At 41.9% G+C, this 15,525-nt stretch overlaps 1 protein-coding gene across 5 annotated transcripts in view; it reads left to right on the forward strand.

Moving 5' to 3' along the window:
* MCM10 (minichromosome maintenance 10 replication initiation factor) overlaps positions 1 to 15,525 on the forward strand; it is a 150,028-nt gene that overhangs the window by 61,358 nt on the left and 73,145 nt on the right. For all 5 annotated transcript variants that reach the window (XM_085895050.1, XM_085895053.1, XM_085895049.1 and 2 more), the window contains 4 exons: positions 8,318 to 8,483; positions 11,369 to 11,536; positions 11,628 to 11,744; positions 12,231 to 12,442. In XM_085895050.1, coding sequence (XP_085751176.1) covers positions 8,318 to 8,483; positions 11,369 to 11,536; positions 11,628 to 11,744; positions 12,231 to 12,442 — 663 coding nt within the window. The remainder of the gene's footprint in view (positions 1 to 8,317; positions 8,484 to 11,368; positions 11,537 to 11,627; positions 11,745 to 12,230; positions 12,443 to 15,525) is intronic.

Here is a 15,525-nt window from a genome sequence, read left to right on the forward strand (position 1 = left end):
GCTGATGATTTCCCAATAAGCGATGAAACCGGTCCGGCAGCTGATGGGGTGTGTAGCATTGGGATTCTCATGTGTGTAATACTTGTGAACGTCTTTATAGCTGTGGAGGAACTCTGGGCAAGGTTAAAAACAGCATCGCGCTTACCTTGAGTAGGCCTTCTTGGGTTGCTTTATGCAGTCTCTTCAGCAAGAGGGGTGTGGCAGGTGTGAATTATTTATATAATCCGAGCCATCTGGGGTTCGTTGATTTGGTGAGAGCTGATTGGCTATTCTCTCCATTCACAGGTGAGAGATGTGGGTGGGTGTTTCTTTTATATATATATAAATATTTTTATATATATATATATATATATATATATATATATATATATATACATATATATATCTATATATATATATATAAATATTTTTATATATATATATATATATATATATATATATATATATATATACATATATACATGAGCTGAAGTGCATGGTGTTGGTGGCATTTGGCAGTATCTCTAATGCAAGTAAGATTGGTTAAGTTTTTTTTTTAACAGTAATATTCCCTTGGGAGTTCCCTCGAAAGTTGACTGTTGGAATCTAAAATATCTTCGTAGCCCAGAGGCAGATCACTTGCCTGCAAAATTTGTTTTCATGAACTGGTCATACAAAATAAAACGAGAAGGGCACTCGGTGGAGTGCATGCATACCTCCGCCATGCAATGTCTGATCCAGTACAACATATTGGGCCCAAGGAATTTTTGAAATACCATACTATATGTCATTTTAGGCCCAATCTCAATTGCGAAAATCATTTTAAACATGAAAAAATTTATGTATCTGGATCTGGATTCCGAGCTTCACCAAAATCGAATCGATATGTCCTTGTTACACACCCAACCTGTCCACAAAGTTCTGTTGGAATCTGTCTACAACTTTTTGAGGTACTGTGCTATACAGCATACCCTCCCCGTTCGTGGGGGTTACGTTCTTGAAAAACCCCACTTTGGGTAAAACGACGATGCGCAAAGTTAAGACCTTATGGGAAAATAGAGTTAGGGGAACCAACTCTAAATTTTATCGACTTTTTTTGCCTAAACTGGTAAAAAATGAAAAACACTTAAAATTCTAATTACATTTGATGATGATTATTATGATTATGGAATTTGTTGGAGGTTCTTGAGATGACATCAACATCCCTGGCTTAGAGTCATTAGGGTCATCAGACTTTGTGAAGAAGTCTTTGTCTGCTTTACCTTGTTTTGCATGTCCTTATAGATCTCCGTATAAGGTGCCATGACGGCGTCCATCTCATGCTTGAATTTCAAGCACCTCTCATTGAAGGCTAGCAAAAACCTATCAAAATATGCCTTATTCTGCTTTATCCAAAGTGTTCTCTTTCACACTCCACAACTTTATCTTTTTTCACCTTCCTCGCTTCAAAAAAACATTCAAACATTTTTGCTCGGAAAAAAATAAATAAATCATGAACTCATTTTGCCTCTTATTTCCTTCCTTGGTTCATTGTTTATTTCTTCTTTTCTCATTGCCTCCCAATTGAACCAACATGACTCGTAATTGAATTAATTTGCATCTTTCTTTTAAAGCTTTTAATAACATTTTATAATGCTTCATTTGCCTTATTTCACTAAAACCCCCACATGTTCTTCTTCATAACTTTAGTCACGAACACCCCACTGTAATTTAAAGTCTCGTGAAGATTAAATCGTGCGATATCACATGATAACAGTCCGTGTGACACGATATCGAACGAGCAACTGAGTCTGCGATGGAGGGCAGCGTGGGCTGTGAGGTGAAACAGAGATGCGGGGTTGTGTATTCCTCCGTGTCAGACCATTCCGCGATTGGCAAATTTTGCCACAATAATTCAACCGCGATCAAGCGAAACCACAATACGGAAACCCGTGTTCGTGGGTTTCCGAACAGCCGAACAGGTTTCCGAACAGTCGAACAGTTTCCGAACAGGTTTCCGAAAGCCTGCTGTATATCAGCACAGCCCTATCTCTCAATGGTGAAGAGGATTGGGATCATACTCTGTGCAGAGCGTTGGTGCTGCCTGAACAGTCTCCTTGGCTATTGGGCACAATCCTGGACGGGTCGCCACTCTGACACAGTATACCAGCATGCTGGCACTCATTTTGCCGACCTCGTTAGGATGACAGGTCAAGTTAACCCCACCTGGTATTAATTCAACAGCTCAGTGGGATTTGAACTCAGGACCCAAGGATCCAAAGCCCACCACCCTAACCATTAAGTCAACACCAGGAAGATAAGAGGTGGTGGAAAACAGCTGTTTTGAAGGCCAAGAGGGAAGAATGGGATTGAAGAGAGTGTGGGAGTTTATTCCAAGGGTGGGGAAAAAAGAGGAATAAAAGAGTGAAGGTGAGCAGTGATTTGTGATTTTGGTAGTTTTACCAGAAGGGGGTTGCTGGCGGTCCTTGAGCACCCTGGGAAATATGGGGGGACATTTCACAGACAGAGCGGGGGGGGGCAAGACTGGAGACGAGATGGTAGATGACAGAAAGACCACCGACTTGCCTGCCATGAGAGTGAGAGGCCCAAAAACTCAGCCTCATCGTGGGAGATACCAATAATCCTAAATGCCTTTGATTCCACAGCGTGAAGCCGAGAAAGGTGAGAGGCAGGAGCACCAGCCCAGTGAGGAGAGCAGAACTCCATCAGGCTGCAGACGAAAGCTTTGTATGTGGGCAGACGAAGGACTTTGCACGACGGAGGATTCCCAGTCGGCGTCAGGCTTTGGAGGCCAGGTTGGAAATGTGGATTTCCAAGGAAAGATCATGCCAGACAGTGACACTCAGAATCTTGCATGAAAGGACTTCTTCCAGAGGATTATTGAGAAAGTACATGGGGGGGGGGGGGTTCCAGATTGTCCTTTCGGAGAGACATAGTGAGAGTGTGAGATGTCAGGATTGAAAGACATGTTCCACGTGTTGGACCAGTTTGTGATTTTCTCCAGATCTGCAGAGAATGAATAAGCTGCTGCTTGCTGGTCTGTGGGATGACAGATGGTACGGCAGAGGGTGGAGTCATCAGCAAAGGGATGAAGAGGGTTTCCAGAGAGTTAGAGATCATTGATGAAAACCAGAAAAAGAACAGGGCCCAGAACACTGCTTTGAGGAACTCCAGCTTGGACAGGAAAAGGGGATGAGAGAACTCCATTTATGGCCACACGTTGGCTGTGACAGGAGAAGAAGTCTGCGAGCCATGAGTGAAGATGGCCTTGGATACCATAGGAGGAGATTTTTGTGAGCAGGGCACGGTGCCAGACCGTGTCAAAAGCACGTGATATGTCTGGGGATATGTCTCCAATTTCATGTCTGGCATTGAGTACCTCCATTCATTGTTGAGAGAGCAGAAGCAGCACATCCAGGGTAGTGACCTGGTCCTATACCAAATTGATGATCGGAAATCAAGCCATTGGAGAAGAAGAAGGATTTAATGTCTGAAGCGATGATGGATTCTATAACCTTGCTGATGACTAGGAGAAGGCTGTTTGGTCTGTAGTTGCAGGGATCTATTTTTGCAGAGTGGTAATGTTTGCTGATTTCCAAGCAAATGGCAGATGACCTTGAGCAAATGAGAGGGTGAATAGAACAGAGAGAGTGTAAGCAAGAGCAGAGGAGCAGGTTTTTAGGACACGTGGGCTGATGCCGTCTGGACCGGTTGGAGAATCTGAGTCCAGGTTTGACAGCAAGCTCTCCACTTCGTCAGAAGAAAAGGACACAGAGTCCAGGCACAGCTGCGTGTGACTGGGTAAGGTCGGTACAGAAAGTGATGGGTTTCAGACACATGATTTAGATGCAAACACCAAGTTTTGGCATTCAGCCTTTTCACGTGTGGCCATTTGAGGTAAGGGAGGGGATGGAGGAGGAACATACACCAGAAACAGATTTGATTAGATGCCACCAGGATTTGTAGGAAGGTGAGAGGTCAGACTTGAGATTAGAAAGATGTTTTTTTTGGCTCTCCTGAGGGTAGACACACTTTTTCTGAGCTTTATGGAAGGAACTGAGATTATCTCAATTGGGTTTGCTTTCCATGAGGCAAAGGCAAGTTGTTTCAGGATAACTGCCTCGCCACAAACTTCAATGAACCATGGGCGGGACGAAGGGTAGGACAACTGAAGACGAGAGGGCATAAATCTGTGCATGGGAGAGAACAAGTTTCTTTGAAAGAATTCCCAGGATGAGTTGATGTTGGAGAAAGTAGCGATGGGAGACCAGTCTTAAAGCTTGATGGCTGCTTGGAGACCCTGCCAGTCAGCCTGAGTGAAATGCCAGACTTGATGGCGCTGAGGTAGTTCTCTAATAACAGCCAGAGAGATGTTTACTTTGACAAGCATGTGGTCTGATGAACCAATTGGAGCAGAGGAAGAAGAGCAGATATTTTCAGGGAAATTGGTCAAAATCAGATTCAGAAGAGATGGAGTACCGTTGGTTGAGATTCGGGTCAGGAAATTGACAGATTGTCAGTCCCAATGAGTCACAGAAGTCTTTTGCTGAAGTGGCATGGCAGGTGAAAGAGGTACCCACACCTCGCCAACTGGCATGATGACAATTGAAGTCACCACATTTGAGGAAGAGAGAGTTGGGATGAGAGGATAGAAGTTGGTCCATATTTTCAGAGAGCGAGATGTAAATGGAGTCATCACTGTTTGGTGGATGGTACAACAGATATAAACATGAGGTCGAAGTGTCGGGGAAGCCGTAGCCAGAGGTATTCCTGGGGGTGTGCGGGAGAGAGGGCAGTGCATGGAGAGTGAGGAATAGAGACTTTGATGAAGAGAGCAACACCACCAGGACGAGGCTCAGGTCTTTCATACCAGAGGAGTGAGTTACCAGGGAGAGATACTCTCGAGTATCTCTCCCTGATTACTCCAGATTGGACTTTTTAGACAAGGTAATGAGAACGTCTTAAGGGAGGAAAGTTTCTGTTATGCAGATTATGTCTGGTTTGTCAGTAGCCACCTGTATAGAAAGATGTCATGTTTGAGCGAAGGCCTGGATATTTGAGGTCCACACTGTTAATGAAGAGGGAGGGAGGAGGCTTTGGGTGCAGGGGAGGGGTAGGGTAGGAAAAGGGAGGAGGGGAGGTAAGGACAGCTGTTGAAAGAGTGTGAGGGATTGCAGAATAGCTCGGGAGGGGGCCGGATGAGGAGGAGAAAAGGCTCTGTGGTGCTGGGTTGAGGTACAGTGGGGAGTAATAAGAGAGGGGGCAGAAGGCATTTGAGGATTTGAGGAGGTGGAGTGATGAGATGGAGAATGGAGGGCAGGGGAACGAGGCTGCTTTGTGGATGTGAAAGGGGGGGGACTTTGAGGGGGGTGAATGGAGGGAGAAGGGTGAGTGGGGAGAGTTGAGGGAGAAAGGTGAGCAGGGAGTTTTTGAGAAAGGTGAGGGGGAAGCTTGGAGGGGGAAAGAGTGTGATGGTTGCTTTGAGAGGGGTGAATTGGTTCTGAAGTTGTAAAAAAAAAAATAAGGATGATTGATGGAAAGCGAACATGTATTTTCGCAAACTGAGGTTTTTGTTCATTTTTAGGTCAGAGATGCGAGTAAAGACATTTCTTGATGGATGCAATAAAGGCGAATTAAGAGAATGGAGAGAAGAAACGTTGTAACAGTTGGACTTTCGAGACAAGGTATGAAGGAAAGGTCGAATAGAAAGCAGTCTGTTGAAATAGAAAAAGAGTAGTGAATTATGATACAGTAATGAGAACCACACGTGTGAAAGAGGAAGATGAAGCATTGTAAGAGACTATCATTATTTTTACAATTATTTTTTTATAAAGATTGCATAAGATTAGGTAAAGGAAAGGTTGAAGAAAAAAATCTTGAGGTAAATGGTGAATTTGGATCTGTGAACGCAGAGGGTAGAAACAGATCCAGCAGAAGCACGTGGTTACTGGAGGTGTATAGTTAAAAGTGAATTTATTTATTATCTTGCCAAAACGATGTTTTTGCAAGATATGTTAGTCAGCTTGTCTGTTTATTTTTCTTTTATTTTATTTTTTTTTGTTTGTCTGTAATCACGTATAAAAAATTCTGCAGAGCACAGTTATCATTGGAAATTTTTGTAACTACGCATATCAGAGGCCTATAGAGGTCCCTTTCAGCGCATAAAATTTTGAAGGTCAAGGTCACTTTGTCGCAAATCAGGGGAGTCGACGAAACCCTTATTTTTTGAGTGATTTTGATCGGATCGTCTTCAAACTTCATGGGAATATAGTTCATGGTCTGGCGCTCAGCTGATTAATTTTTGGTGTTGATCGGCCTTGACCTTCATGGTTAGCGCCTGAGGTCAAACATATTTGACCCCAAGGTCAAATTTTCAAGTTTTAGGAACCATATCGTGTCGTACCTCAAATTGAACACCTCTGAGTGCTTTCTAGATATGTGAAGCTTGAGACATTATGACGTCATTTGGTGATGTTATGAGGAAAACGCATATTTTTCATGGTTACTCTGTAGAACGATTCTCATCGGAATCTATCGTAGGCAGATATTCCTCAAGGAGTCGCTCCTGGTGGATAGCAGCTCTGTTCACCTCAGTGTGACTTTAAAGAAGTCACACGTGGTCACCTTTTGGCAAGATACGGGTCACCCTGTGGGTGACATTGGTTTATTTATTTATTAATAAGGATTGTGTAAGATTCGGAAAAGGAAAGGTTGAAGCAAAATTGTGCTATATGGTGAATTTGCATCGGTAAATGCAGAGTGAAGCTGATGGATCGATGAAAAGTACCAGGAAGAGGGTAGAAAGAGATTCGTGGTTTTGGGAGGTGTGTTGTTAGAAGAAAGGATACAAGGAAAATTTATCATTTTGTTAATGGATTTTTGAAGATTAAGTAAGATTAGGGAATGGAAGGTTGTATGAAAAAATTGTGAAGGTAACAGTGAGAGTGGGTCAGCTCAAACAGAAGGAAGATGGTGTGCCGGCAGGAGGAGGAAGGAGCAGAATAATAAGAAGGATCGGTACTCGTGGGTATGGAGTGAGAAAGGGTTGTTGTGTTTTTTTGTTTTATATATTTTTCATTTAAGACAAAAAACAGAGGGTGTAGTTGGGAGGGATAGATGGGGGAGTGGTGAGAAAAGTGGGGAAAATAGGAATTGATTGTAATAGGGAGAGAATGCAGATAAAAATGATCATACACCAAGACAGGAAGGACGGGTAGGCCTCAAGGAACCCCGATGAGACAAGGTCGACGAAAACTCACAAAATAGCATGATTTTTGAAACAAAACTGAACTAGGCACACACAGAAAACATGCACGTAAGAAAATAAATGTTTAAAACGTGACATGTAACCACCGGAAACTTAACTTTGAGAAAGTCAGCAGAGACCAGAAGCAGCCATTGCCTCAAAACCCAGAACCGGGCTTCCCTGGTACAAGAGTAAATCTAAGTTTCAATCCAGTAATTCTTAAAAGCGCATAGCGCACCTTCCTGCCCAAGTCCTCAACTGGCCTCACTCAAAAACAGAACATTTTATGCAACAAACTTACTCTATACTGTCTTAAAGTTAACATTTGCTGCCTCATCGGTGTGTGTTTTACAATATGACCTGACGCTCAACAAATAGCTTCTTTTTTTAGAGGAATCAACACTACATGATCACATGGTCCATGCTACCTCCCCCTCCCCTTTCACATAACACTATTGGAGTGCTTTCATAAGAGTAGAGGAATCAACGCTACATGATCACATGGTCCATGCTACCTCCCCCTCCCCTTTCACATAACACTATTCGAGTGCTTTCATCATAGAATGCTGTAAGTCATTGGTAAAGTTACCTTTCCACCTCCTTCCACATTGACTCGATTGAGGTGCTGCTTGTTTAAAAATGTCCCTTTGCCTGTTTTTCTGGAACTTTCTGAGTGAGGCTTTATTGGAGGCTTTCAGGAAAGGGGGTCGGGGTTTATATGTATATATATATATATATATATATATATATATATATATATATATATATGTATATATATATATATATATATATATATATATATATATATATATATATGTTATTGTATTCATAAGTTTTAACTTTTATGCTTTATCCTGCCTTCCCCTAGAGTTTTAGTCATATTGTCTTTGCTTGCCATTAATGAAATTTCGGTGGTTGGTGATTAACTCAATCTTGTGTCAAAGCATGTCGATTCCTGATGTGGTTCCGACATCAGTATCATATGTGCCGATCTAACTTTTTGTTTGAATCGCCTGTGCAAACGTCGTCGTAAATTATGAGAAGCACAAAATATGCATAAAGTTTTTGAATTCTTGATTGTGCTCTTCGCAGAAAGCAACAAATCTCTTCGTCAGAGATGGAGCGAAAGATGCAGGGCCGACGGTTCATACGATTATCCATGTTGCCTGATAAACGAGCGAGAGAGAACCTGGAGGAGGTAGACTGGGTCACCATTGGCATTGTATTCAGGAAGTCTACATCACAAAGTGCCAGCAATGTAAGTGCACTTTGCCCTCTCTTGTTCTGTTCCTGTAAACCTGTAAGTATGTGCTGTTCGGACGTTGTGTAATTAACAATGGTGGAAATTTTTAACACCATTAATTTCTCGAAGCGATGCACTTGTGCTTATTTTTGGGGCTATCGTGTATTCTTTTTATTTTTATTTTATTTAGTTTTGCTCGCTAGCACATAAGCTTCTGATAGAAATGCCTGTCATTACAAAATGTCTGTGGTCGTTCGCCAAATCATCGTTTTGTTAAGGAGCCATTTGAGACTCATTCATAAGTAATGACTTTAGCAGTTTTATTCAGATGTTCTTGGAGAGCCAATTTGTCTTCACATTCAGCTTCAGGACTTGAAGGAAGCTTTATAAAATGAACAGAGTGATGATGATCACTTTCTTGCTTCATTTTACCGAACACCTGATTCTACATTGTTCTTCATTTTTGGAGACTGGCACATGTTTTGATTCTTTCTGTTAAATCAATTGTCTGCACAGGCCCTGCTGTTTTTCACTTTTCTCTGACAAAGAGATACAAAAATAGGACCACTGGACCTGTAGCTGATCTGGGCCCTGGCCTAATGTTGTTACACAAATTTGGTAGAATTCTGACTGGTCGGTGAGTGTGGAGAGAAGATTTTTTGAAGAAGAAGATTTTTGAAGATGTTTACTAAGTTGGTATTTTGACTTGCTTAAAGTCCATCCATCCATTGGGACCATACTCTGTGCAGAGCGTAGGTGCTGCCTTAGCAGTCTTCTTGGCTATTAGGCACAATCCTGGATGGGTCGCCACTCCGACACAACATACCAGCATGCTGGCACTCATTTTGACGACCTTAGAAGGATGATAGGCCGAGTTAACCCCACCTGGTATTAACTCAACAGCCGAGCGGGATTTGAACCTAGGATCCTAGGATCCCAAGCCCACCACCCTCTCAATTAAGCCAACATCAGGCATGCTGTTAGTCACGTGACCGTTACGAGCTTTGCAATCCCCATTACCAGTCAGGAGCGGAATGTTGCTGCCAAATTTCAGCTGGATCGGCCTGGCGGTTTGGCTGAATAAGTCGAAATAAAGAGACGGATGGATGGACGGACGTACAGACTGAGAAGACTGTGCGCGATGGCGATACTTTATGTGGAATTTCAATTCCAGATGAGCTAAAAATGGTGAAAGGGAAAAGGTCCCCCCCCCCTGCCATCATGCTTTGTAGCTCGCCCTTTTGAAGAAGCTGCATGTGCCATTCATCGCTTAACAAAGGAGCTGTCACAGTGTCTGTGTCTGGTGATTGTGCAATGTCACTTCCATTGGCAATGATAAGTACGATATGTTTTTCCACCAATTAACTTTTCAATGGGAAGATTAACTTTTCAGAATGAAAGGGTTAAAAATAACCATCTCCTTCATCACTTCTCCATGCCACCTTCTGTACGGAGACTTTGACTCGAGATTGTTTTGGTAAGAGTTACAACTAAATTTACTGTTTTTATCCCCCGCCGCGTGGCGGAAGGGGGATATTGTTGTCACCCAGGTCGTCCGGCCATCCGTCCATCCGTCCTTCCGTCCGTCCGGACATCAACATTTATAGCTGTGAGTGCGATAACTCATAAACTGTTCGCCATATCGATTTGAAATTTGGGTCACACATGTACCACCTGAAAAGGAGGAACCCTGTTGATTTTGGGCATGGCCGGATCCAAGATGGCTGACTGGGGTGGCCATCTTGAAAAAAATGTTTTTTGTAATAAATGGAAAACCGCTTATCTGATTTCAATTATTTTTGGTTCCTACGGTCCTCACCCCTGGGGAACTTTTTTGAGATGATGACCAAATGGTGTCTTGTTTCCAATTCACCTCCCTCATTATCTGGAATATGTATGACCTTTTTCATTCAATGGCAGGGGATTCCCCATCTCTGGTATATTTATTGTGTTACTATCTTTATTATTAGGTAAATAATAATATTACAATGTCACTTGTAACTAAAACCATCATAATACCGCACATATGGCTTTGCTTTTAGACCGACACATTACGGGAGGGAAACGAAGTGTAAATTTCCCATAAGAAACAAGTAAAAATGTCAGAGTCCCTGTTGTTTTAGTAATTTTGCTGTACGGAGTTAAAGGACTAGCCCATATTTATGTACAACTAAAATGGCCACCAGACTACCAGTCGGCCATCTTTGATCCGATCACAAAATAAAGTGAGGTGCACATTTATACTATCATGTATTGTGCTTGTGCTAAGTTTGACCGAAATTGGACCATGCATATCAGAGAAATGGTTGGGCACACAATTAAGTAATAAAATGGCTGCCAGTCGGCCATCTTTCCTGGAATGTCCTCTCCGTAAGAGATGGGGATGGGCCAGGCATCTGCCTGGGGGATGGCCAGACGGAGGCCCTTGGAGTACCGGCAGAAATGGGCTGCAGCGATGTGCTGTAGCGCATGCTCCCTATTTTTGTGTGCATGTTAAATACAGTAAAGGTTTCTGTTTGGAATGATTTTCAATTTTGTTTGACACACAGAGTAAAATAATTATCTTCCTTCTGTTTGCGCATGTGCAATCGGGATGAATTCAGAGCCAACGTAATGCTAAACTTCAGGTTTGTTTTCCAATTCATGTTCCAATTTGTGTTCAAAATATAACATTAAAATTGAAATGTTGTGCCTCGATGATAAATTGGCATTTGTAAACAGATGGACAACAGTGAAGCATTTGCTTAACCCCACTTTTCACTTTGCATGCACAGGGTAATGACACCCATATTAAGTCTGGTTATCAGAGTATGCATTATCGCTCGTGTGCATTGGTCAATTGTCAAGGAAAACGTATCGCGTTGGAGCTTAAAGGCATTTTGCTTGTTTTGTGTGTACAGGGAAATACTTTCAGCATTTGGTCCGTTACAGATCTCAGGAATATGAGCACACAAGTCTCTTTCTTTCTGTTTGGAGACGTTCACAAACAACTTTGGAAGACAGAGGTTAGGACAGTCTTTGGATTACTGAATCCTAGCCTCATGAAGCCAAAACCCGGTTCAGACGAGGTACAGGAATGAGTTGCGTGAAAGTTAACACTGTACAGTTACTCATCCTTCACCGATTTGGCTGGTCCGAGCTCCTATTTTTATCTCCCAGGTGTGTGTTACGGTGGATAATCCACAAAAGGTGCTGCTCATGGGAGAAGCAATGGATGTGGGCACTTGTCGAGCAAACAAGAAGAATGGACAGCCTTGCTCACAGCTCGTCAATTTGGTGGGTATCTTTCAGTTGCACTTTAGGCAAATGTCTGTGCTTTTAATAACAGTCTAATCAATCAACCCGAGAGCAATGGAATCCTGATTTATTATACGCAAAATGCATATGATGAATCTGTGCTTTTGTGTCTGCTTGTGATAATTCTGTCGATTTGGAAAGTTGGGGCAGTAAAGTGAGCGACTTCCTTCAAAAGGATTTCTGAGCAAACCCGTTGAGATTGGGCAAGGGTGCCGTGGAATCTGATAACATGGCTTTTTATACGCCCGATATATATATATATATATATATATATATATATATATATATATATATATATATATATATATATATATATATATATATATATATATATATATATATATATATATATATATATATATATATCGGGGTGTATTATGTGATACCGGTTATTAATATATGTGGAATAATTATAAATGTCTGTAACATGACTCCTTTCTGCTCTCAAATGTTGGCATTCCTCAGTCTGATGGCGAGTTCTGCATCTTCCACATGCAAGCACAGTACCGAAAGTTGTGCTCAAAGCGTGCTGAGTTGCAGGCTGGACCAGGTTCGCGCCCGCCACGCGGTCACAGGCATGGGAAGCATTCCACCCAGCCTGGGGGCTTACGGCAGAGGCTTTGTGATGATGGCTTTCATTACGGAGGCGTCTCATCCCCAGCCTGCACCCCCAGTTTGTAAGTGGCTTTTGAGAAACGTGACCTAGCAAAACAACTGGCCGATTTTATGTGCGCATTAAGTGACACCAAGGTTGCTTGCATCCTCACAGTACAAGTTAGCTTGCAGTGTGGCAGGAAACTGTTATCAATAATGGACACAGTAAAACCTGCATTATATGGCCATACCTTCTACCAAGCCAAAGTGGTCTTATAACACATTGTTTATTATTTCATCACCTAGTTTAGTAGAGATACCATTTTAATCCCTGCAGACCAATGTAATTATTTATCTCATCAAGTTTATGTCTTTGTTGAAGTTTATAGACATTGAAGTAACTCCTTTCATACCAGAAACGGTCCAGCTATTTGCTGCAGAAGTGTTTCTTTTTTCAACATTTGCATTTAGCAGTAATTTTTCGGTGAGTCTCCTCTCCCCTAGAGTCCCTTTATAGAGAGAGAGTAGCGACAACTAACGATTTGACGCCATTTTGAGTCCATTCAGTGCGGTGCGTGTGCGAAGCCGCCGTATGGCGCTACTGCATTGAACAGTGTATTCCATTATGTTCTCTATGTATGAGAGATGGGAATGGTCTTTTCCATGTTGATAATGAACAAATTATGTGAAGATGACAAAATAGAAGATTTATGACAACTAAGAGCCATATGATAAAGAAGAAATTCACAGAGCTGGTTGTGATTTAACAGTCACAGACATTTAGAACCATGACAAAGAAGGAATGAACTAGACAAGTCCACGTGCTGCTTATTTCAGCCTCATTTTAATTTCAGGGAGGCGAGAGCGAGACTTGAACTCTCACCTCCCTGTTTATACATGTACATGTACAATACAATGTTAAGAGTTATCTTTGTATTTCTGCAGTTGTTTGACCTTGTTTATCGTGTGTGGGTATATATTTGTTTGTTTAATTTTCATATTTAAATTATTAATCTAAACTTTGCTGCATGTTGCCGATCATATATTAATCCCACCAAAAATAGATTAGCCCACCCCACCCAGCCCCCTCATTCACACACACACACACACACACACACACACACACACACACACACACACACACACACACACACACACACACACACACACACACACATACACATACACATACACATACACATACACATACACATACGCATACACATACACATACACATACACATACACATACACATACACATACACATACACATACACATACACATACACATACACATACACATACACATACAATCTCTATCTAATAAATATACAAATTACATGTTTACAATCACACACACATACATGCATGTATGAATGCACACACATACAAATTATAAATTGAAAGTCACACATAGACAAACACAAGTTAATGTCCTCACCCATTCAAATCAACAGAGACAAATACATACATTCAATGCATGCCCCCCCCTCTTTCTCAGTTGTGGCATACAACTGTATAACTACCATGAATTGGTTTCTTGCAAATTCTTTCTGAAGCATCACTGAAAATTTGAATGACAATAATCATATCTTCCATGTGAAAATACAAAAAATAAAACTTATTTTATTACATGTTTTACGAAGGTCTCAGAGACCATTGTGAAAGGCTTTGAACTCATTTACGATTAATACTCAAACCGTGAACCTGTGACTCTATGGGGTGTCGACCTGTTTAGTATCCTGAGATCTGGCACTCTACACCCACACCAATAGATTTTAAATATTTGTTATAACCTACTCTTAAAAGCTTGGGTTAGGGTTTAGGGTTAGGGATAGATTTAGGTTTAGGGTCAGGTGTAGGGTTTGGGTTAGGGTCAGAATTAGGGTTAGTGTTGACCCTCACCCTGCCTTTGAAGAGTAGGCCGAGTTAGCCCGTGGGCCGAGTTAGCCCGGATCCGTTCTCCGTTCATTCGTCTTTGTTTTGACTTTAGTTTGACTTTGAGTCTGAGTCTCAATTTGGAGACATGATCTCGACCCTATATTAATTGATCCAGCTCAAAGACTCGAACTCAAACTTAATTTTAAATAAAGATGCCTTCCCTTTCAAGTGCTAATTAATCCACGAGCAATGGATAACAGCCTGGAAAGCCAAAGTAAAGGCCAGTCTCACTCGCAGCACACAAGTATACGCATATGGGACCATTACCACCATCACACTGACCTGGCAGAGAACTGACGAAGAAGTTTCTTTCCATCCAACACGACTGACTCTGTTCTCCCAGATTTTCCGTCTTTTAGCATCTGATGGAAATCTATACATCTTGAATCCCTTCTCTGTTCTATTTGTGCACCTAAAGGCGCAACAACCTGTCATTTTGTCGTAATATCGATGTAAAACACGAATGAGAACGCTGCGTACAGCGGGAACGTTAAAACGCTGACCGATATGCGTCCAATCCTGTCCGCGATGGACTCAAAATGGCTCCACGCAATCACGTGACTCGATTTTTCCGGACCCTCTATGTCGCTACTCTCTCTATAAAGGGACTCTACTCTCCCCGCCCCAACCCCTCCTCCAATTTCTTCGGAAAACTACAAACCCATTTGCACACGCAATGTGCCGGCACCGTTTTCTTGTAAAAAAAAAACAAACTATTCTCACCCAACGATCCAGATCTCCCTGAACATGTGCAGCGAAAACATCACTCCCCAAGGCAATGGCACACGACATATAGCGGTCCAGCGACAGTTATTACCTCCACCACCGAGGTGCAAGGTGGTTATGTTTTCACCCCTTTCTGTTTGTCTGTATGTTTGTGTGCAGGATATCTAAAAAAGTTGTGGAAGTATTCGGATGAAACTTCGCGGACATGTTGGGTGTGTGACAAGGAAGAATTATTGTAAATTTGGTGAAGATCCGGATACGATAATTGTTTAATTTTCAGTAATTCTTCACCATTGAGAGATAGGGCTAAAAACGATATATGGCATGATATTTCAAAAAGTTACTGGGCTCGACATGTTCCATTGGATCAGGCATTCCGTGGTGGAGGTATGCGCTCTACCGAGTGTCCTTATCGTTTCATTAGTATCCGTTTTAGATAGCCCTTCTCTTAATCTTGTGGATTGATGGGACAAAATACTTTGCGAGGGCTTTTAGGCA

The sequence above is a fragment of the Eptatretus burgeri genome, chromosome 9 (genome assembly GCF_056783735.1).
Source record: "Eptatretus burgeri isolate ZD-2024b chromosome 9, Ebu_testis_v1, whole genome shotgun sequence".
In the NCBI taxonomy this organism is placed as follows: Eukaryota; Metazoa; Chordata; class Myxini; order Myxiniformes; family Myxinidae; genus Eptatretus; species Eptatretus burgeri.